Raw genomic sequence first — 21,904 nt, 5'->3', positions numbered from 1 at the left:
CATCACTATTTAGCAAACTTTCTTAAGAAATTAAGCACTCCCATCTTAGAAGCTATTATTTAATTGCATCTGACTGGATTAAATGTGACCTCCATTAGGGTGGCTCAAGCTTGTATGGCAAAACCACATGTCAAAAAGTTCGATGGGCCCCCTTCTCATTTCGTTCTATATGACGCCACGATGCTCTGGTCAAATTTTCAACTAAATCCGTTAACATTAGGGCGGTGCTAAACTCGTTTGAAGTTTGTATGGGCGTTTATATGGGAAAACATCGTTTTTTGCAGTTTTCTTCGGAGGGGTTCAAATTTTCCTTAAAACACGTAATCGATCCCATAGAAATATAGCCTGGGATATGCCGAAAAATTTTGTCGAAGACCGCAAAGTGATCAGACACTTGCGAAAAAAGCTTTAGCCTAGACAGTACGGGCTCATTCAATGAGATTTTATTGCTATTGTTATTCCTTTACATGTTAAATGTTAAGCACCACCAGATGGTCTGCATGTAATATCTTTTCTTACAAGCTTCGGATGACTTTGCGGTCTTCGACAAAGTTTTTCAGCACATGTGAGACTATAGTTCTATATAATCGGCTATATGTTTTATGTAAAAATAATGCCCCTTATGAGGAAAATGCTAAAAACGATGTTTTTCCATATAAACTCCCATACAAACTTCAAACGAGTTTAGCACCGCCCTAATGTTAACGGATTTAGCTGAAAATTTGACCAGAGCATCGTGGCGTCATATAGAACGAAATGAGAAGGGGACCCATCGAACTTTTTGACATGTGGTATTTTGAGCCACGCTAACCTCCATGCAATAAAACAGAAAATATCGCAATTTGAAAATCGGTAACAATTTTTTTTTAATTGGTTCTAAACATATTTTTTCAGCATTTAGAAACATCCAAACTAACAACACTTCACAAACTTTACTGAAATAATGACATTTTAGTGTAAAAACACCAACTTTTCATAACTAACGCAGATGTGTTGGTGAGTCTCATTTTTGACATTTGCGGGAATCTCTTACCTTGGTACATATTTATATACTTTGCGCATGCGCGAGCCGGTGAGGACGAAAATTATCGTTCTGTCAAACATAAGTCTGCTCTGGAGCAGAATTATTTTTTAAAGTTCGAAAATCAAGGAAAAATAATTTTCGAACTGTCAAATTATTTTGACATATTTATTTTATTTTTAATATCCCAATTAAGACAGACCCTAAGGAAGCTAAATGAACTGGTTTCTGGACAAATGTTCGTGGGGTGGCCAGACTTTGTCACGAGATAACAACCATCGTGTTGTCTTCCGAAGGTCTCCAGTAAATTTTGCTTACCCTGCTACAACAAACCATCAGGTAGATCATTCCCTTCCGGTATGACTCTACAGCCATAGGTAATCCTTGCGCTGATGGTGGGTACACAATCATCATCAAATCCCTACAGAAACTTTTGGATGCAGCCCTAGACAATTTCCAGTAGAAATTCCTGAAACAAGTTCTGCAAGAAATTTCAGCAAGAATTTCGGGGCATCCCAGCAAGAGTTCCTGGAAGAATCCCAAGAAAAACATCACAGGATGGCAAATACTCTCGGGGAAGATATCTGAAGGGATTCTTATAAAAATCGCCGAAAGAACAACACCAGCAAGAGAGTGTAAATTAGCTTAAGTTAAAATACACATAAATATAAACATAAAAAAAAACACCAGCAAGTATATTTGGGGAATTCCCACCACTAATTCTTGAATTTCCAATAGAAATTCTTTAACCCTCCAGGACGCATGCATTTGTAAAAAGTACAAAACTACAAAAAAAAAACTTCGTTGTACACAGCGCAAGCGCGGTGCAGTTTTAAACTCAAACAGGCGCGCGCCCTGAAAGGTTAAAAAGTTCCAGAGAAAAATTCATGATGAAAAAAAAATAGAGAAATCACTGGAAGAGTCCCGGCAGTAATTCCCAAAGCAATTAGAACAAGTAATCAACTGCATAAATTCCTGGAGAAATCTTAAAAAGTGTTGCTGGAGGAAACTCTCGAGAAAACGAGGAAACAGAGGCAAATCTTGTATGTGTTTTCCATATTGCGACGAGATACATTGAAGACAATTCGTGTCCGATCACGGACACTGGACGGAGGTTGGCCGGCTCTTCCCACTGAAGAGGGCCGCAGGAACAAAGCTGCAGACGATAGCTCGACGACTTGGAATAACTCTTAAGTGTTAGCCTTGTAAAAGGCTGATGGTTTCGGCTGTCCAAGTAAGAAGGCTTGAGGATGAATTTTCTCCGATGTTTATTCGATCACTACTTCACAAAGACTCATGCTCTTCGAGCGAATTCCATTACATTTATACCCTACCCCAACATTCCCAAACTACACCACGCACCAATCAGCGTGAGCCTCGCTCGCATTGGTTGGTGCCCTGCTCGATGCTGCGATGCGAACATGTCGCAGCGTGTTCTTCGCGTCCTCGTCTCGCTTCGCTAGCATGATGATTCTGGCCGCCGCCACCGCTCGCATGTGGTGGCCGTCGTCGTCCCCGTTCAAATGAGCAGCCGCTCGTCGGCCGCCAGCCAAGCAACAGAAGCATTGCCGTTCGGGTGGGTAGTGCGCGTTCACACATTAGACACAGGTGTTAGTAAGGAGGGGGACCGTAATAACCCGCGGTCGACTCGGGATTAGTTGGTTGGGATTTTGGGGATGTTAATGGTACGGGTGAGGATTAATTAGGATATTATTAACACAAACACATATTTACACATTATGTACGCTCCGTGCGCGGACATTCTCCCCCGGGCGAAAAGACATCTAATGGAGATTTTGTTCAATAGGCAAAGGAGTGAGTTTCGAAATAGGACGACGGAAAACACCGTTAACCGTTTGGACATCTGCGACACGAACAACCGAATCGGAACCTGGGTAGACGTTTACAATACGACCTAACTTCCACAACTGCGGAGGAATGTTGTCTTCCTTCAACAACACTACCGTATCTGGAGTAACATTCTTGCAACCCTTCGTCCATTTCTGCCTAGTTTGTAGAGTGTTCAAGTACTCCCGAGACCAACGTCTCCAAAAATGATCACGAATCCGTTGAACGAGCTGCCAACGAGACAATCGATTGAGTTTCGTATCCTCCAGATTTGGCTCTGGAATGGCCGTCAATTCGCGACCGATTAGAAAGTGGCCCGGAGTAATCGCCTCAGGCTCGTTGGGGTCTGCGGAGGAGGAAAACAGAGGCCTCGAATTGAGGATGGCCTCGATCTGCGTTAAAACGGTGTAATACTCCTCGAACGTCAGAGAAGCATCACGGAGGACCTTTTTAAGGTGGGTTTTGGTGCTTTTTACACCCGCCTCCCACAAACCGCCGAAATTCGGAGCACGGGGAGGGATAAACGTCCATCTAATCTCACGGGCCTGGCAAAACTCATTTAGCTTACCCTGCAGTTGATCGCCTTTGAACAACTCGTACAAACTATGCAGTTCAGACTTAGCGCCGACGAAATTGGACCCATTGTCCGAGAACAATTCTTCGACCAGGCCACGGCGAGCGACAAAGCGGTGTAGCGCAGCAACAAACGCTGCGGCGGACAGATCCGAAACCAATTCTAGGTGGATCGCCTTTGTGGCCATACAAACGAACAGACAAATGTAGGCCTTAACGAGAGTGGACTTTCTTCCCCCTTGACGAATAAAGACAGGACCAGCAAAGTCAACACCGGACTTGGAAAACGGTGGAGCAGGAACAACACGCGCCTCTGGCAAATCACCCATCGACGGTTGCAACAACTGCGGACTACAACGGAAACAGGTAACACAACTACGAATGATCTTTCGCGCCACAGATCTAGCATTCAACAACCAGAACTTCTGACGTATGTAAGCGATTAGACCGGACGGACCAATGTGCAACAGCTCTCTGTGCAGCGTTCTCAACAGCGATTCGACGATCGGATTCTTGTCCGGGAGCAACATCTGGTGCTTCGCACCGAAAGGCAGACTGGCATTCCTTAACCTACCACCAACTCGTAGGATATCGTTTCTCATCATTACACCCAAGTTACCCAGACGACGCAACGGTTCTTTCGATTCAAGACGACCGATCTCATCTGCAAACTCGCTTCTCTGGACGAACTTCACAATCACATTCATTGACTCACGCATTTCCTGTACTGTTAGATATCGCGACGTGATTCGCTGCGATCTAGCGGATCTCGCATTCGTTACAAACCTTCGCACATACGCTATCACACGTTGTAGTTTTCGAAAAGAACCGAAGGCCGTCATCACTGGGAGAGGCTCCGGCACAGACACCGCAGAGGTATTGGTAACTGGATTCCATTCCGGAAGTTCATCATCGGAAATAAGCACGGGTTCATCAACTCGGTAGGTACGACTACGCAAGAACTGTGGCCCATGCCACCAAAGGTCATTCGACACCAACAACTGAGGAGGTTGACCACGACTAACGACGTCAGCCGGGTTTTCGGCAGATTTGACGTAATTCCAATCGGCACTAGACGAACCTTCGACGATCTCTGATACTCGATTGCGAACGAACAGATTGAGTTGCGGTAGAGGTTTCCGCAACCACGCTAATACAATTTGACTGTCCGACCAGAAATGCACAGATTCAAACTCCATTTTCACAGCCGGATACACCTTCAAAAACAATCGAACGAGCAACAAGGCAGCGCAAAGCTCAGACCGAGGGATTGTCAATCCTTTGATTGGAACAACCTTCGACTTGCTACAAACAAGCGACACTTTCACTCCATCCTGAGTGACCACGCGAATGTACAGACACGCTCCATACGCTACACTGGACGCATCTGCAAACCCATGAATTTCATAACGAACGGGATTAACTGCACCGAAAAACCGTGGGATCTTGATCTCGTGTATGTGATTCAAAGTGTCCCGAAACACAATCCATGCTTGCAGCAACTTACCATCCAAAACATCATCCCACTTCAGCTTGCTCATCCAAATTTGCTGCATGATGATCTTCGCGAAAACAACAACAGGCGAAATGAGACCCAGAGGATCAAAGATTTTCGCAATTTGCGACAGGACGTTTCGTTTAGTCGGTGAACAGCTACCATGACTAGGGAGATCCAAACGAAAGCGATAAACATCCTCTGCTGGATCCCAAAGCAGGCCTACGGTCTTGATAGCCTGATTGATGTCTGAATCTTCGAACGACAGAAACTGTTCCCTATCCTTCTCTGGAACGGTCTCCAAAATGGCTGGTTCATTAGAACACCATTTGTGGATCGGAAATCCTCCACAGCTGATGATTTCTGTAAGCTCTACACGACGTTGAATAGCCTCTTCAACCGTTTCAGCGCCTGTCAAGGCATCATCACCATAAAAATCCTCAAGAATAATCTGAGCGGCAAACGGATAGCGAGTGCTTTCATCGAAAGCAAGCTGTTGAAGCGATCTTGTAGCCAAGAATGGCGCAGCAGATGTGCCGTAGGTCACCGTCGTTAATTCAAGAACCTGCAACGGATCGGTAGGATTTTCTCTCCAGAAAATTCGAAGCAATGGTGTGTGAATACGGTCTACCTGAATTTGGCGGTACATCTTACTGATGTCGGCGGAGAACACATAGCGATGTTTGCGAAAACGTAGGATTATGGAAAACAGATCGTTTTGAACCACAGGACCAATCATCAAACAGTCATTCAAAGAAGGACCTTTTGCTTTCGACGAAGCATCAAACACAACTCTCAACTTCGTTGACGAGCTGCTCGGCTTCAACACCGCATGGTGAGGAAGGTAGTATTTCACAAGATTAGGAGGATCCTGTGATTCATCGATTGGTTCGCAATGGTTGAGGCTCTTGTATTCGTTAATGAACTCAACATAAAGCTTTTTCAAGTCAGGGTCTTTCTGGAACCGCTGTTCCATCATGAAGAAACGACGTAGGGCGATAGATCGATTGCTTTCCATCTGGAAAACCGACTCTTTCAGGGGCAACTGAACGATATAGCGACCACTCTGATCGCGACGAGTTGTGGAACAGAAAATCTCTTCGCACAATTGCTCTTCTCCGGTGAGAAGTTCACATGAATCCACTGATTCAACTGACCAAAACTTTTCCATCGTTTCAGAAAGATTTTGAAGACTAGCTGTGTAGCAATGCTGCTCAACGCGTGGGGAACCAACATCTTCAATGGAACCTGCAACGACCCATCCCAAACGAGTCTCTTGAAGAACAGGAAGATTCTCAGCTATCTTAAACTGTCCCGTCATCAGAAGCACAAAAAACAATTGAACTCCAATAAGCAAATCAACGTCACCTGGCTTGTAGAACTCTGGATCTGCGAGAGACAGACCACGAGGGAGATTCCATCGTTTGATATCGATCGGTACTGACGGCATCGAACCGGCAACCTTACCCGCAACCAGGCACTGCAACTGATCACGGAAGTCAGAATAACACGAACGCAATTCAAGATTAACCATTTCTGAGATAGAGGACTGTTGACCATTGGCACCTACAACATCAACCTTGGTGGAATAACACGGTAGACTCAACGATTCAACCAAACGTTTCGACACTAGATGTGCCTGAGAACCACAATCCAAAAGGGCACGGCAAGACTTCAGATTCCCATTCACATCTTTCACTTGAACCCTCGCTGTCATGAGCAAACTGTTACAAACACGAGGCATCTGCTTCATCGAACACGAAACTGTTGGAACGGACTGAGATTCACCAGAAACAGACTTGGATTTTACATTTGGAACAACTGATTTCGAGGTAGACGGATCTGACTGTGAGGCGGACTGCATAACCGATTTCGAAGTGGACTGAACATCATTCTTATCGAGATGGAGAAGAGTATGGTGTTTTGCCTTACATTTGGAACACGAATACGGTGAAGAACACGCACTACTCAAATGACCCACCCTAAGGCAATTATAACATGCTCTGATGCTTCTTACCTTGGCTTGGCGGTGAGCGACGGTCATCTCTCTGAAGGCTTCGCACTTGTAGACCGGATGGTTTCCGGTTCCACACAGCTCACACGTCCGATCCTTGGTGGTAACCGCATACGACTTCGATGTTGCGTTCTTCGGTTGGTATCCAGGATTCTTCACAGGAACCGATGTCTTCGATGTAGAAGCTTGCTTGGCCAACGATGCTTCCACACGTTCCAGCACAGCGCATCGTTTCTTCAGAAACTCGATGGTGTCTTCATACTCCGGCAGCTCCTTGTGGGGAATAGTAGCCTCCCACTGAAGCCTCGTCTCCTTATCCAGCGCCGCGGCCAGAAGGTTGACCACGAAGTGCTCCGAAAATCCAGTCATCTCTTCATTCATCAGAGCCAGCCCATCGACGTGTTGAGTAACCTCGCCCAAGTAACACACATGTTATATAAAAGTTACGACAGCGCAAATTTTGGTTGTATAGTAGTTTACTTTACGTTATTTCAACACAATGTTAGAATTACGTAAAATAAACTTCTATACAACCAAAACATGCGCTGTCGTAACTCTATTATAACATGTGTGTTGCTTGGGCGTCAATAAGCGCTCTGAGCTCCTTGGCGTTCTCTCGATGCACCTTTGGAAGTGCCAGCAGGCCGTTGATGTGGACGTCCACTATGACCCGCTTGTCCTCGTATCTGTCCTCCAGTATCTTCCACGCGTGCTCGTAATCGTTCTGGCTCAACGTGCGAGAATCGATTATCCCAGCAGCTGTGCCGACCAGAGCTCTGTCCAAATGATAGAGCTTGATGGCGTCTGAATCGGCTGATGTGCGCATGACATCTAAAAACATGGCCTTGAAGCGCGGCCAGTTTTCCGGCTTACCGTCGAAGGAGGGAATCGGTGCCTTCAACGGCTGTTGCTGCACAATGATACGAGGAGCGTCTGGCTGCTGCTGCGTATTCGCTTGTGCTCTCGGTTGTGCGTCATCGTTGATGGATTGCACAATCGTCTCCAGCAGCACACACGTATCAGTGTGCTGCGTTTCGAACAAATCGTACGCTTCGATTTGCTCGCCCAGGCGATCATCGGGAATGACCGCAACAATTTGGTTGTGATACTCTCGGTACTCACTGTAGAAGCGGTCCAGCTTCTTCGAATACACAGCCAGCATCGCCGTACTCGGAGCAGTGGACCCAGCTCCTGCCATACCTTCCAACGCCTTCCGAATCTTCGTGACCTGCGCCTTGGCCTGTCCACGTTGATGCACTAGCGTCGTGATGTCCGTCATTGTGACTTTTTGTTCACTTTTCGTTGGTGTTCGATCCAACGTCATCACCACACTCGCGCGCGACTAACACGGGTTGAAAATATCGGACTGTTGTCACTGTGGCACTCGCGCGCGATTTACTTTCGAGGTTGAAAGTTCGGTTACACTCACTACTGGTTCACTTGAACCGGAACGGTGGTGCGCCTCTCGCACCACGCAGGAACAGAACGTGTTCGGACACGTCAGCGAAACACACTCCCACTGTCGGCGTTCACGCCTGACCTTTGACCACTCGCGCGCGACTTACTTCCGACTTTGCGAATCGGACTAAACTTCCACTCGCGCGCGATTTACTTCGATTCAAATAGTACACGGTGTACTCACTTTCACAAAACACTTGGACAGCCACAGGAAAATAATTTCCGAATAACTGCGCCGGCTATCGTCTCAGCGGAACGGGTTCGTCGCAATCGTCAGATTGGCGACTGGGTAGCGGACTGTATGCGGGTGGTGCCTCAATCGTCAGATTGACGACACGCGTACGTTGCGGGTGCAACACCAAAACGGATCGCTCGTGGATCCGGGTCGACTGGACCAAAATGTCCGATCACGGACACTGGACGGAGGTTGGCCGGCTCTTCCCACTGAAGAGGGCCGCAGGAACAAAGCTGCAGACGATAGCTCGACGACTTGGAATAACTCTTAAGTGTTAGCCTTGTAAAAGGCTGATGGTTTCGGCTGTCCAAGTAAGAAGGCTTGAGGATGAATTTTCTCCGATGTTTATTCGATCACTACTTCACAAAGACTCATGCTCTTCGAGCGAATTCCATTACATTTATACCCTACCCCAACATTCCCAAACTACACCACGCACCAATCAGCGTGAGCCTCGCTCGCATTGGTTGGTGCCCTGCTCGATGCTGCGATGCGAACATGTCGCAGCGTGTTCTTCGCGTCCTCGTCTCGCTTCGCTAGCATGATGATTCTGGCCGCCGCCACCGCTCGCATGTGGTGGCCGTCGTCGTCCCCGTTCAAATGAGCAGCCGCTCGTCGGCCGCCAGCCAAGCAACAGAAGCATTGCCGTTCGGGTGGGTAGTGCGCGTTCACACATTAGACACAGGTGTTAGTAAGGAGGGGGACCGTAATAACCCGCGGTCGACTCGGGATTAGTTGGTTGGGATTTTGGGGATGTTAATGGTACGGGTGAGGATTAATTAGGATATTATTAACACAAACACATATTTACACATTATGTACGCTCCGTGCGCGGACAATTCGATAGGTACACTCAATGCTAAGGGCCTCTATGGCCACAGCTAGGCGTGCGTATTCAGCTTGACCATGCTGATGGTGACAAATTTGATTCCCGGTCGGTGCAGGAAGTTTTCGTTAACGGATTTTTCTTTGAATTCTTTAATGTGCATAGTGTTCACCGCATCAGCCCATCGTATCAAACAACCCTACGGTGAGCCATTGTGAGCCACTACGTAGGCCCCACGGCTTGACTGACATAAGTAAAGATGATATGCAAAATTGAAAGCACTGGAAATTGAGGCTTTGTATTGGATAGATATTCGATCTACAGTTAAATACTAGTGATTTGAGATGTGGTAAATTAAATGTAATATTATTGAAGTAAAGAGGTTAATTGAAATCTTGTTTGTAGAAATAGGAAACATATGTATCTTGTCTCTGTTTGCGAATTGATTAAAGTGAACTCAGTCGGAGACTAAAATGTGAGTACACACATTGAAATAGTAACCTGAACTTGATTGTAATAAAAACATTATTTATAGCTTTGAGCTGAACAGACTCCAAATTGCGAGTTTCTGCTACGAGAACTCCGAAAGAATCTCTTCGCAACACATAGAGTATCTTTGTGCCTGCCACGCGATATACACACAAAAATGGTCACGGATAGCAGGCTTGGTTATACCGATCGAAATGACTTCCTTGCATATACCTATATTACAGGAGAAGCGAGAGACAGTATGAAACGGAAAGTACCCAGGTAACCACTAAGCATTTGAATAAGCCGTACATCAGCCCGTATTATGCATTTGAACTGCTTGCTGCCCTACGGAAGCAGTTCGAATGCATAACTGCCTTGAGTTAGCATAAGCTGTGCTGCTCAAAAACTTTTGGCTGTTAATTAGCATTTCAACTGCTTGAGGTGTTTTCACTTGGGAGCAATCAGAATGCTTTTCAACTGCTCTTTAAATGCTAAGAGCAAAGAGGTTAGGAGATATGTTATGCATTTGGCAACACATATTGTCTCTCTCTTACAGAGCCTATGTTTCTGTTGACAAATTTGTGCATCTGATTTGTTTCTTCATTTTCCCCTACTCATCCTAAAGTCCCACAGAAAACATTACTGTAGCTGCATGGGATTGGGAACATGTCTATCAAAAAATCACCAATTATCATTTCGTCGGAAAATATGTGCCGAATATGTGGATCATAAGATTGTTTGAAAAAGGGAGGAGAGAATCATATTCCACAGATAAAAGAAGACATGGTAATGCTCTACCACAATGAAATTTTTCTTGAAAAAAATGTGTTGTATGTTGAAACTGAAGCTGTTAGTCAATTATTCTTTATATTGGTATAAAAATCAACGCACGCTAGCGGAACAACTGTAGCATCGTGGATCAGGAGCAACAGAATCAGAAGCAGATATGATTGATCAATCTCCGGATTGTAAGTTCAAACCCACATCACAACAAAAATGAACAAAAAGTACCACCTAGCACCAGCTGTAATAATATGGAAGGACGATGAAGCGGGGAAGCAGGCTGAGAGAACGAGAAGCAGACGTCAATCCATTTTTGTTTTTTTTTTTGCTCGACGAGGCGTTACGCTTCTTTGACATTTCGTCACGACGTTCCTGAAGGGGTAGCACTAAGACAGCCCGTTATTTTGCCAAATCCTGCTGTGAGGTAGCACTATAGGTGCATATACGGCTAATAGGCATTAATCGCCTTGTCGTAAAGGCTATTATAATGCTGAAGGAATGCTATTTTAAGGTGAATCGGGACGCTGTGTTATTTTTCCTATCTTTCCTCTCTTTCTAACAATTTGCCTCGCGATTTTGAAGATGGTAATCTCGATTCCTATCGCACAGATGAGACTAAAAAACAATCAGCATATGCACTGCAAGTGAGCATACACAATGATAGATTTTTGTTCCATTATCTAAAGTAGAATCTGAGATTACCATCTTAGTAGCAACAGGCAATGGCGGATATTTCCTCGACCGTCCCGTTCGTCCTTAAATGCTTACTGGTTACTTGGGTATGCTAACGGTGCATTATCTGATTTTCTCCGTGACAATGGATCATTAAAATAACTAAAACGGCCGCTATGAGATGAACAGATAGCGCCATGTGTTTGTGTTTGACATAACTCCTCTGCTGCCAGAATGTTAAAACCCATATATAGTGGCGCCTTTGTTTTGATGCGGTGAGTGCTAATCAAGTTTGCTTCTATGATCGATTGTCAGAAAAAAGTTTAAGACAGAAAAAAAACTAGATCCGCTCATTTAACATGTTAGTCCACTGTTCTATAAAAAAACACCGCTAGGGTACTTACCGCTGCAGTTCATCACAAACGTCCGCCCCTGGCCGCGAATCTGGTTGACCTTCATCTGGATGGGCTCCTGTGTCCGCTTCTTGACCTCCACGTACTGTCCCAGTATGTCGTGGAACAGCTCCGTCTTCAGAATAGGCAGCACGATCCGTTTATAGTCATCAAAATCGGCATACTCCTCGACCATCGGCAGCAACGGTTGGTTGCCGTTGATGGCCGCCCCGGACGGATTGTCGAACCAGTCGGCGTCCCAGCTGGTGATGTCCTTAATGATCTCGTTCTGGCAACTTTCCTGTGACATGTCCCGGAAGAAGTCGGTGTTGTCCTTGTAGAATTTAGTCTGGACCGTCATAAAGTTGCCTTCTTCGAGCTCGAAGGTGCGCGTTTGGATGAGGGATTCGCTCCATTGGACGTGTTTCTTTGAGGGCTGAATGTGTTTCCCGCGTGGAGATTTCAGTATAGATTTGAGGCGGGAGGACTTCTGAGCGACTGAGATGACTTGTTGCTTCCGAGGTGGTGTTTTAAGGATTGGGATTACGTGAGGTTTTGAAAATGGTGTAGGTTTGGCGGGAGCTGTGGGGAGTGGAATGTTGTCCAAAATCGATTGAATGGAATCTCTACTGGGAGCTTTCTGTGTGGTGGATGGCCGTAGTTTTGGTATTTTGAATGCTGGAGCGTTTTGAGCTACGCGACTAACTTTAGCGACACTGTTGAAGGTGAGTTTTGGTGCTTTGGTTATGGCAATGTCGATCAGATCATCAATAGGCGGTACATCGGTCAGGGCAGTTGATTGCGTACAGATGAAATCTTCTCCGTTGTTGTTGGTTCCAGAGAGAGATTCTTGATGATTGTTTGCAGCTTTACTAGGCCCAGGAATGGGTTCAGTTAGGAAAGCACCTCGATTGCACGGGGTGAATTTAACCTTGGGTTTAGTGGAAGTTTTGTGCCTTGAATCACCATCGTTGGCAAGATTTTTCTTGGCAGTTATTTCTTTCAACTTTTGCTTGCGAACTTCTTTGGTGACTTCGGGTTTCCGAACTGGTGAATGCTTCGGTATCTTTGGTGGCTTTTTGTTCAACGATGCCGCACTGGCGCTCGTTCGTCGTTTGACTACGTGATGCGGCTCTATCAAAGGAACTTTCTTACTGATCCAGGCATTTGATGCGCTGTTGGAGTTCTTTTCGTTCATGGGCGTTCGACCCGATTCGGGAGATTTTGGCAACGGAGGCTTAAAAACACTTGGAGGCGCTGCTGAGCGAACGGAACCCGGTGGATTCAGAATTGGTGTCTGTTCGTTCTTATCTTCGAATTCATCGAAGAAATTGTCCAAAAACTCATCCGGGTTTTCGACTCCAATGTCCATACGGTCATTAGCATCAACAGTTGGCAACTCTTCAATCCCAGACATGTCGTGATCAGATTCCGGTGTTTCCTCTGCTGGATCTGGTTCTTTAAACACATCTAGGATATCATCAGGAATATCCATATCTCTGGAACAGTACTCATCCAGTTCGATTGGCTTTTCACTTGGTAACGCCTTAATGATCGGCACCTCCTCAACGCCAGTGCTCTGTTTAGTCCTGAGTGGAGAGCTTCTTTGGGATAATCGCTGGAACCATCTCTTGGAATCTTCCAAGTAATCTTCGTCCTCGTCGTCATCTTCGATATAGATTGGAGCATCGTCGAATACGATTGGTGTTCTTTGTGGAGAAGCATTTTCGACTTTGATTTTTGTTACCTCGGGCACAGGTTCCGGCTCTGGTTCCTCTTCTTGAGATTCCACCTCCAGTAGCTCTTTCTTCACTTGTCGGTAGTACGATTGTGTTAACGCAAGTTCGCTAAAGTCTTGTTCATCTTCCGCTTCATCACTGTCATCTAAAGTGATAGAAAGAATTGTTTTCTGAGGTCCGGATCGCTCTGGGTAGGAATATGAGTCCTGAAATAGTTCATCGATTCCATCTTTCAACTTCTCCGCTCCATTATGCTCGCTCTTACAGTCTCCATTCTGATTAATGTTGGCTTCTGCTTTATCAGCTGATTTTTTCCGATCTCGTGAGTCTGATGAACTTCGTTTATGCTTATCTCTATCTTTGTTTCTATCTTCTTCCTGTTTCTGCAAACTTTCACTTTTGACATGTCTTTCCAGTTGCCTGTTTTCCTTATTCGCATGTCCTTTGGTGAGGTCAATTTCTTCATGGAGTCGAGGCCCTTCCAACTCCTTAGCCTTCTTTTCCGTTTCCTTTAAAATGCGTTCATCCATCCGTGTCACCCGCTCTGCCGATTCCATCTCCTGTACTGCCTCTTCATCTGATGACAGATCAATCCTTTCCACAATGCGAAACAGCCGTTCATCTCTCGGAACCGGCACCGGAGCCTGGTCCTTCTGGCCTTCTTCTGCCGCCATCCGCTCCAAATCGAACACTTTGACATCTTCCGGTTCCTCATCGCTACCCAGGATCACTTCCACGTCGCCTTCGCGAACGATTCGGTTCCGATCCCTGCACACCTGGAACAACAACACATGGTTGTTTTCCCGGTAGAACGATTCATCCTGGAAGCAGGGCGTCCCGATTCCAATGAGATCACCTTCCGAGAGAATCGTCGACCCTGGGTGCTCTTTGCAGAATTTCCGATTGTTGACGTAGGTTCCAGTTGTGGACTGTAAGAAGCGTAATTCAATAGCGTTCCTCAGAGAGATGAGATTCAACGAATCTTACCGTTTCATCCGTCAGGGTAGCAACGCCGTGCTTGCTCCGAATTATACAGTGGCGCTTGGATATGTGCTGGAAATGGACCTGCAAAATATCAAAGGGTCATAAATGTTTTTGTTCCATTGTATTACATTCCCACTGGGGCAAATAATTTTACAAAGTTTTCATTAGTAAATTATATTATATAGGTAGCTTGGTTTGGCATGCACAAAGTCGAAGAAATTTCTAATCCCTCCATCCCTGACGAGCTATAAACTAGTATCCTGGCTAATCTTCCACTAACCTTATCCAGCGGAATGGCTGAGCGAACCGAACGGCTGATGTCCGTTTGCGCTTCGATGTTTACGGTCAGAAAGTCCGTCTGGTGCAGCCGCCGCAGATACCAACGGGTCGATTCTCTGCAACCGGTAACAAATTTAGCTCATCTAACAAGAACTTCTTTTCCGGAGCGCCCTAATCCTCCCCGATGTAAACAAAAGCAGATGCTCGGCATCACTTTCTTGTTCTTACCTGTAATCCATCACTAAGAACGTTTTTCTCAAATCCCTGGCTTCCTCCAGCCAGGAAGCACTAAACGGTGTCAAAAAACCAAACTTCTATCCACCAGGCTGCTGTTTTATCGAAAAATTGCAAAATTATAGATCACAAAACTAGCAAATCAGCTATTTTGATACGGAAATCACGACTGCTGCTGCTCGTTCTGACAACTGCGACGTTTTATTTGTAAAAACTGCTGATGAAGCGCAACATTCTCGTGCGATCCCCCGCTGTTGAGTGATGTTGCGCCAGTTGCGCACATAGTTCAATTGCACTAACACTATAACCATTTGATGGTGGCAAACAAACCATATTGAACACGTTCGAAGTGGTTTATTTTCAACCATACTGAAGGTTTGTGTAGGTTTGTGTTAGTGCTCGATCACAAATGGCTGTGTCCTGCGACGTAGCACACTGCAGTGCTGCCAGCATCATCGACACATTTTGCTTGTCAAAAAACGACTTCCCGATGTGGTGACATAACATAAAAACAAACTGTCCACTCGGTCAGTTCCTTTCAGCGATAACAGTTTTTATCAAAAAATACGGTAATTTCCAATATTTTACCAGAAATTTCCATACCATTCAACAAAACAAAACCCCTCTTCCAGATGTGGCCACTGCTGTCCCAGTGCAGAACGGTGCTAAGTACCGCTTTGTTGAGTTCTCTGTCCCGCACTTCAGCGAGCTTGTTTCATGTGCTTGCCGGTGGTGCCAGTGGCGGTCGGATGGGCGCCAATTCACCCCTCGCAAATCAATCCTCCAGCCGATTGCTGCTTGACCGATTGCCGAATCAGTTGCTCACTCCCGCCCTCGGTTCAATGGTCAATCCGGCCTGTGGCTTCAAAGTGAAAGGGCACCTGAAGCGGCGCTGTAAGGACTGTTTCTTTGTCGTTCGGCACCAGCGGCTGTACGTGATCTGCAAGACCCACCCCAGGCACAAGCAAATGTCGATGAAAAAACGCGAGAAGAACACATGGATACTTACGGATGCCACCCAGGGTCCGGTTCGGGCGTGGTAAATATGTATTTGTCATAATAGAGCGATTAAAAGATTTGCTAAATTTAAAGTTATAATACTGTAATATATTTTTTTCGAATAGTCCCAAGTTAAATTCGTTCAAACATTTAAATAATTTCAAAGGAATATTGTATTCTAATCAAGATGTACAAAATTGGCGCCAGCAAGTTATTCTACATATAGTATTTACAAGTCAGTATAACTATTAAGGTCGGATTTATAAGAATAACTTTCTGGACCTTATATATCTCTGTGTTAAAACCTTCATGTATGTTTGTAAGAATGATTAGTACTTTTTAGTTTTTTTTTTATTATATGGGTTAGGGGCGATTTCTTCACCCTGGCTTAAGCGTTAAGCCAGGTTTAACTGTATGGGTAAGCCTGGCTTACCGGTTAAGCCGAGGTGAAGAAATCGGCCATTAAAGACACATTTTACGGGCCCTGCATCATCATTACCAATTTTTCAAAGATGATTTTGGGCATATTTGACATTTTTATCGCATTCTACATTATTCTTGTCGTCCAAAACTGTATTCAACATGATATTAGTGTGACATTAAATATTAATTGAACGACGATTAAGATTAACATTAAAATTGTGATTTTAGGGCATTTTAGTCAATGCTGCTATATTTTAAACACCAACGCACTAATTTTTAAAAGTAAATTATTATGCAGATTTTTTAGCATACAAACATTTTTAATTTTTACAACTTTGAGGTAGGTATGGCTGGTCAAAGTATAGGCCTTTTAAGCATTGTAACGCTTTTATCATAAAAAATCAACATTTATGGTCTTTGTACTCCAAAATATCTTTCAAATGAATGAGACTAAAGAGTTATAGCTCAATATCGAGTTTTGCAACTTTTCAAAATAATGCAATTTACTAAAATTCAAATATATTGCGCTTTGTTCAACCAATTTTAAATCTTTTTCAATAAATTAAAAGCTGAATACAATACGATTCGATCATCTGAATACAGGTTTTACGTCAGATTGATGAAATTCAAGATATTGGCGAGTTTTAGGGACGATCTTCTTAAATTTTAGCAAAATTCCCAAATGTTTTTGATGAAATGTATTTTTTTTTTTTCAATATGAAAAAACAACTTAAAAATTCTTTCTCGACGTTTATTTGACATATCATATGTAGGCGAGTTACAGTAAAAATTTCAGCTCAATCGGAGCATTGATTACGGAGAATAAGATGTTTGAAGTGAGCGACTTTGCTTAAAAATAGAACTAAAATCGATTTCAAATCATCAACCTTGTATGGAAAGTCGAAAAAATTTCCGCTCTACTGTAATTTTTTTCTTTCGCGTTTTCGAACTCAGGGTATGATTCTACACCAAAAATGATCATCAGCTTACCGAGTTCAAAAATGCTGTAAACTAGTGTAATGTTTTAATGTTCCTGTAAATCGTTGACGGCGTTTCGACCATGTCGCCTGCAACAGAGGGAGAGCTGTTTGTCTTGTTATTTGCCGTCTTCGGTTGTTGTCTTCAGCAGAGTTGTTAGGTTGGTCAGACACTTACAGTTGATGAATAGTTTGATTTCAAGTTCCACCAACAGGCGGCGCTGGAGAACTTACAAATTTTAAATTTCTTATGTCTCATGATCCCAATTACTTAGAAAGGCGTTTTCTTCAGCAAAGCTGTTTGGCGAGTCAAGAACTTGATTTACCATTAGATGCGAGATTTCGCTACTAGAAGGCGCTAGTTTTTATTTTGCAAAAGCTGGAAAGTGATTAGAATTTCTCAAAAAGTATTCTACAAGCTGGAACTTTTTTTCACTTTGGACATATTTGATTCGAATTAAATGGTAATCGAAGACCAATAAATTAGTCGTAAATGTTTAAAATTTCATTTGATTCGATTCACTTAGCCCTAAGATCTCTCTCTCTCTTCGTGGCGTAACGTCCTCACTGGGACAAAGCCTGCTTCTCAGCTTAGTGTTCTATGAGCACTTCCACAGTTATTAACTGAGAGCTTCCTCTGCCAATGACCATTTTGCATGTGTATATCGTGTGGCAGGCACGAAGATACTCTATGCCCAAGGAAGTCAAGGAAATTTCCTTTACGAAAAGATCCTGGACCGACCGGGAATCGAACCCGTCACCCTCAGCATGGTCATGCTGAATACCCGTGCGTTTACCGCCTCGGCTATATGGGCCCTAAGATGTATTCTGCCTGAAGCGCTCCATCTTCGTACAGAGTTAACCAATCAAGTCTGTTATGTTAAGTAAACGGATCATTAAGATCTATCTTTCAAGCCGTGAAATAACAAGACCGTTCAGATTCATGGTCTACAAACAACTCCTTGTATTTCTCTTTATTCTTACATTAGCTTCCGTAGGTCCCATTAGAGCATCTTTAACGGTGCGCTTCCATACCCCGTTTGGCAGCCCTCCATCATTGCAGCAAACTTTACCGGTCGCTGCTGGATGCGCTCGCAAAATAGTAGCGCTATGGGTGGGTGACCAAATATAGTAGCGGGACAGTTGCGCTGCTAAAAATTCTATGGGAATATGACAGCCCTCCCGATACGAATCAGGGTGACTAATTTGATTGCTACCGGTGTGGAAAAGGGTGGTTAAGTCAAAATGGTAGCGCTGCGCGGGTTGCTCGAATAGTAGCCGCCGTTAATGTTGCTCTTAGGAGTTCCAAGTACTCATCTGAGAGTAGCGTTATTATATCAAACGTGGAGTCACTAGAAAGTCCAAATTTGTAGCAATTACAGATAACAAAATAAGAAAATACATATCAGGCCAAACATGTCTAAAGGTCCTATCTGCAGAAGAGAGGCTCTCTTTTGTTTCCCTCTCTTTCGTTAATATCTCAGCTGTTTGTTTGTATTATGATTGTCTCCTTGCATTGAACGATGGTCAAAACAATCGTCTTTTGATTTGTACTGCAAAAATAGTTGAAAAGTGTACCATTACATTGCAATAATTGAAAGAGAAAGGAAACAAAGAGAGCGTCTCAAATGCAGATAGGACCTATTGAAATGTTTGGCCTGGACTGATATTATCAGTCAAAATTTGAAAATTTTTTGATAAAATTCTTAAATGGATTGATTTGTCTTTATTTCAGAGACTTTCAGAAAAAAGTTATGGCTTGTTGAATGTTTTCTAGAAAATTAATAAAATTGTGATGCTTTTGAAAATTTGCACTATAGTGCCACGATGTGGAAGAAATTCAAACCAAACGGCTATTAAGCTGAAAGTCTTTGATCTACCAAACAACTTTACCGAAACAACTATCTTTCTAATTAATCAGGATCCTGAGAAAAACGAAACTAAAAATGTGTATGCGCACTAGGGCCTCCTAAGTGGAAGGATTCGAAATCATACGGCCCATCAATTGAAAGTTCCAGCCAAACAACTTTGTCGAGGATACCAACTGTCTGAATAATTAGAATCTTTAAATATATGGGAAACATCTCATTCTTCGTAATCGATGCTCCGATTGAGCTGATTTTTTTACTGTAACTCGCCTATACAGTCATGACTCGCTGGTTGGGGGCTTAATAGTTGGGTGGCTTTTTAGTTGGGGCTCCGTTAGTTGGGCTGTCAGCCAACTAAAAAGCACCTGGATGTCATAATTCAATGTCAAACTGAAAATGACAACCAATCTGTAATTCCGAGGGGCGAGCTAATGAGTTTTTGGTTTCTTAAACTTTACTGATAATCGAGAATAATTTCTATTTCATATTTCTTAAAAAAAAAGCAATACGTACAATTACTTCGAAACAAATGCAAAACATCGGCAAACTTTATTTTGTCTATCATTGAAAGCGTTTTGTGCTTGCATTTTGGTCCGGGTGGTTTCATAAACATCTATATTTTCACTTCACCGACTAAAAATGTGTAAAAATAATTATTTCTCGCATTGGCCATATATGTATCTTGCAAAACGTATCAGTTTTGCTCTAAATGTAAAACAAATTTAAAATTTTTACTTTTTACTTCTAACCTAAACATGATTAAAAAAAAACAATGCGCACGCCCCTTGTGCTGCTGTCACTTCACCCAACTAGCGAATCGAATTCGTTGGTTGGGTGGAGGTTGTGGCTCAACGAGCGGGTTCCGACTGTAGTGGAAAATCTGACGACGGATGCGTCGAAACGTTGTAACGTTACGGTAGACTGTGTCATTTCAAATTACAATGGTATTTTGATTATTTGGAATTGGAAGGGATATAAATAGTACGTTTGAATAATTGAACAATGACTTGTTTCATCACACGTCTACATTCAATTCTCAACTTAAAATTCCACGGTGTGATCGAAAACAGGGGTGTCCATTTCGCCCCGGGTGTTCATTATGCCCCGTTCCCCCTGCTTTACTCGCCCATAAGGAATCGAGGTGCAAAATGCAATATATTTGCTTTACTGCCTCAATATCTATGAGCATTTGACACAGCATTCATAAGAACCCATACTTTAAAATAAAAGAATAAAAAAATGACATTTTTCCCGACCTCAACATATAATATGTATATAAAGTCGGTGACAAAAGTTAGTAAGGAGTGTACAGTCATGACTCGCTGGTTGGGGGCTTAATAGTTGGGTGGCTTTTTAGTTGGGGCTCCGTTAGTTGGGCTGTCAGCCAACTAAAAAGCACCTGGATGTCATAATTCAATGTCAAACTGAAAATGACAACCAATCTGTAATTCCGAGGGGCGAGCTAATGAGTTTTTGGTTTCTTAAACTTTACTGATAATCGAGAATAATTTCTATTTCATATTTCTTAAAAAAAAAGCAATACGTACAATTACTTCGAAACAAATGCAAAACATCGGCAAACTTTATTTTGTCTATCATTGAAAGCGTTTTGTGCTTGCATTTTGGTCCGGGTGGTTTCATAAACATCTATATTTTCACTTCACCGACTAAAAATGTGTAAAAATAATTATTTCTCGCATTGGCCATATATGTATCTTGCAAAACGTATCAGTTTTGCTCTAAATGTAAAACAAATTTAAAATTTTTACTTTTTACTTCTAACCTAAACATGATTAAAAAAAAACAATGCGCACGCCCCTTGTGCTGCTGTCACTTCACCCAACTAGCGAATCGAATTCGTTGGTTGGGTGGAGGTTGTGGCTCAACGAGCGGGTTCCGACTGTATCGTAAAGTAGTTGAAAATGTTTACAATAGCCTCACAAACAGTCAATATCAACTCCTGATGTATATCGTGAACTAGGGGCTCATTTACACAACAAACATGGCGTTTCGCTTACAAACTCAGATGTTTTCGCGTGCAAGAATGATGACAACAATACTTCACCATGCCGTGAGGCTGATAAATAATCGCCCAACAATTTGCATTAAGGCGATGTCCATAAACTACGTAGACTAATTTTTGGCCATCTCAGACCACCCTCCTCCGTAGACTTTTGTTTATACAAAAATTTTAAATTTTATGTGGAGCGTAGACTTCGGTCAGACCCCCCTCCCCCCAACAGAGTTTACGTAGTTTTTGGGCAGGCCCTAATTGCTGACTCGCTTCTACACATTACAAAAATTTTGCTTTTCCGTCTCAATTCTTGATAAGCGTAGTTACAAATCCGCTTCACATCCTTTGACCATGCATACCACGTTGATTGTAAAGTTTGGAACAATTTCCTAAAAGTTTCATATTTAGCAGTTCCACGAAAAGCAGTTCTGAGGATACACTGGGAAATCTCTTGGTGTGTTCAGAGAGCAAGCTACTGAGAGGGTTCCCAGCGATTTTGCCGAAACATGGAGGAGATATTGTACGTCCAATACATCGAAATCCTATTTCATCCAAAAATGGAATGCTGTGATTGACTACAAGAGCGGGCATTCAAACTG

At 43.4% G+C, this 21,904-nt stretch overlaps 1 protein-coding gene across 3 annotated transcripts in view; it reads right to left on the bottom strand.

Moving 5' to 3' along the window:
• Positions 1-15,283, bottom strand: part of LOC109431662 (uncharacterized) — a 35,730-nt gene extending 20,447 nt beyond the window's left edge. The window contains exons 1-4 of one of the 3 annotated variants that reach the window (XM_062852561.1): positions 15,019-15,283; positions 14,792-14,906; positions 14,515-14,592; positions 11,801-14,456 (exon numbers count right to left, since the gene is read on the bottom strand). In XM_062852561.1, the coding sequence (XP_062708545.1) occupies positions 11,801-14,456; positions 14,515-14,592; positions 14,792-14,906; positions 15,019-15,029 (2,860 nt within the window). In that variant the 5' untranslated portion in view covers positions 15,030-15,283. The remainder of the gene's footprint in view (positions 1-11,800; positions 14,457-14,514; positions 14,593-14,791; positions 14,907-15,018) is intronic. The other 2 variants (XM_062852560.1, XM_062852559.1) reach the window with 2 other exon arrangements.
• Positions 15,284-21,904: the final 6,621 nt, after the last annotated feature.

The sequence above is a fragment of the Aedes albopictus genome, chromosome 2 (assembly GCF_035046485.1).
Source record: "Aedes albopictus strain Foshan chromosome 2, AalbF5, whole genome shotgun sequence".
Lineage (NCBI taxonomy): Eukaryota > Metazoa > Arthropoda > Insecta > Diptera > Culicidae > Aedes > Aedes albopictus.
Note: the sequence above shows the minus strand (reverse complement) of the source record. Positions and strands in the feature narration are given on the sequence as shown.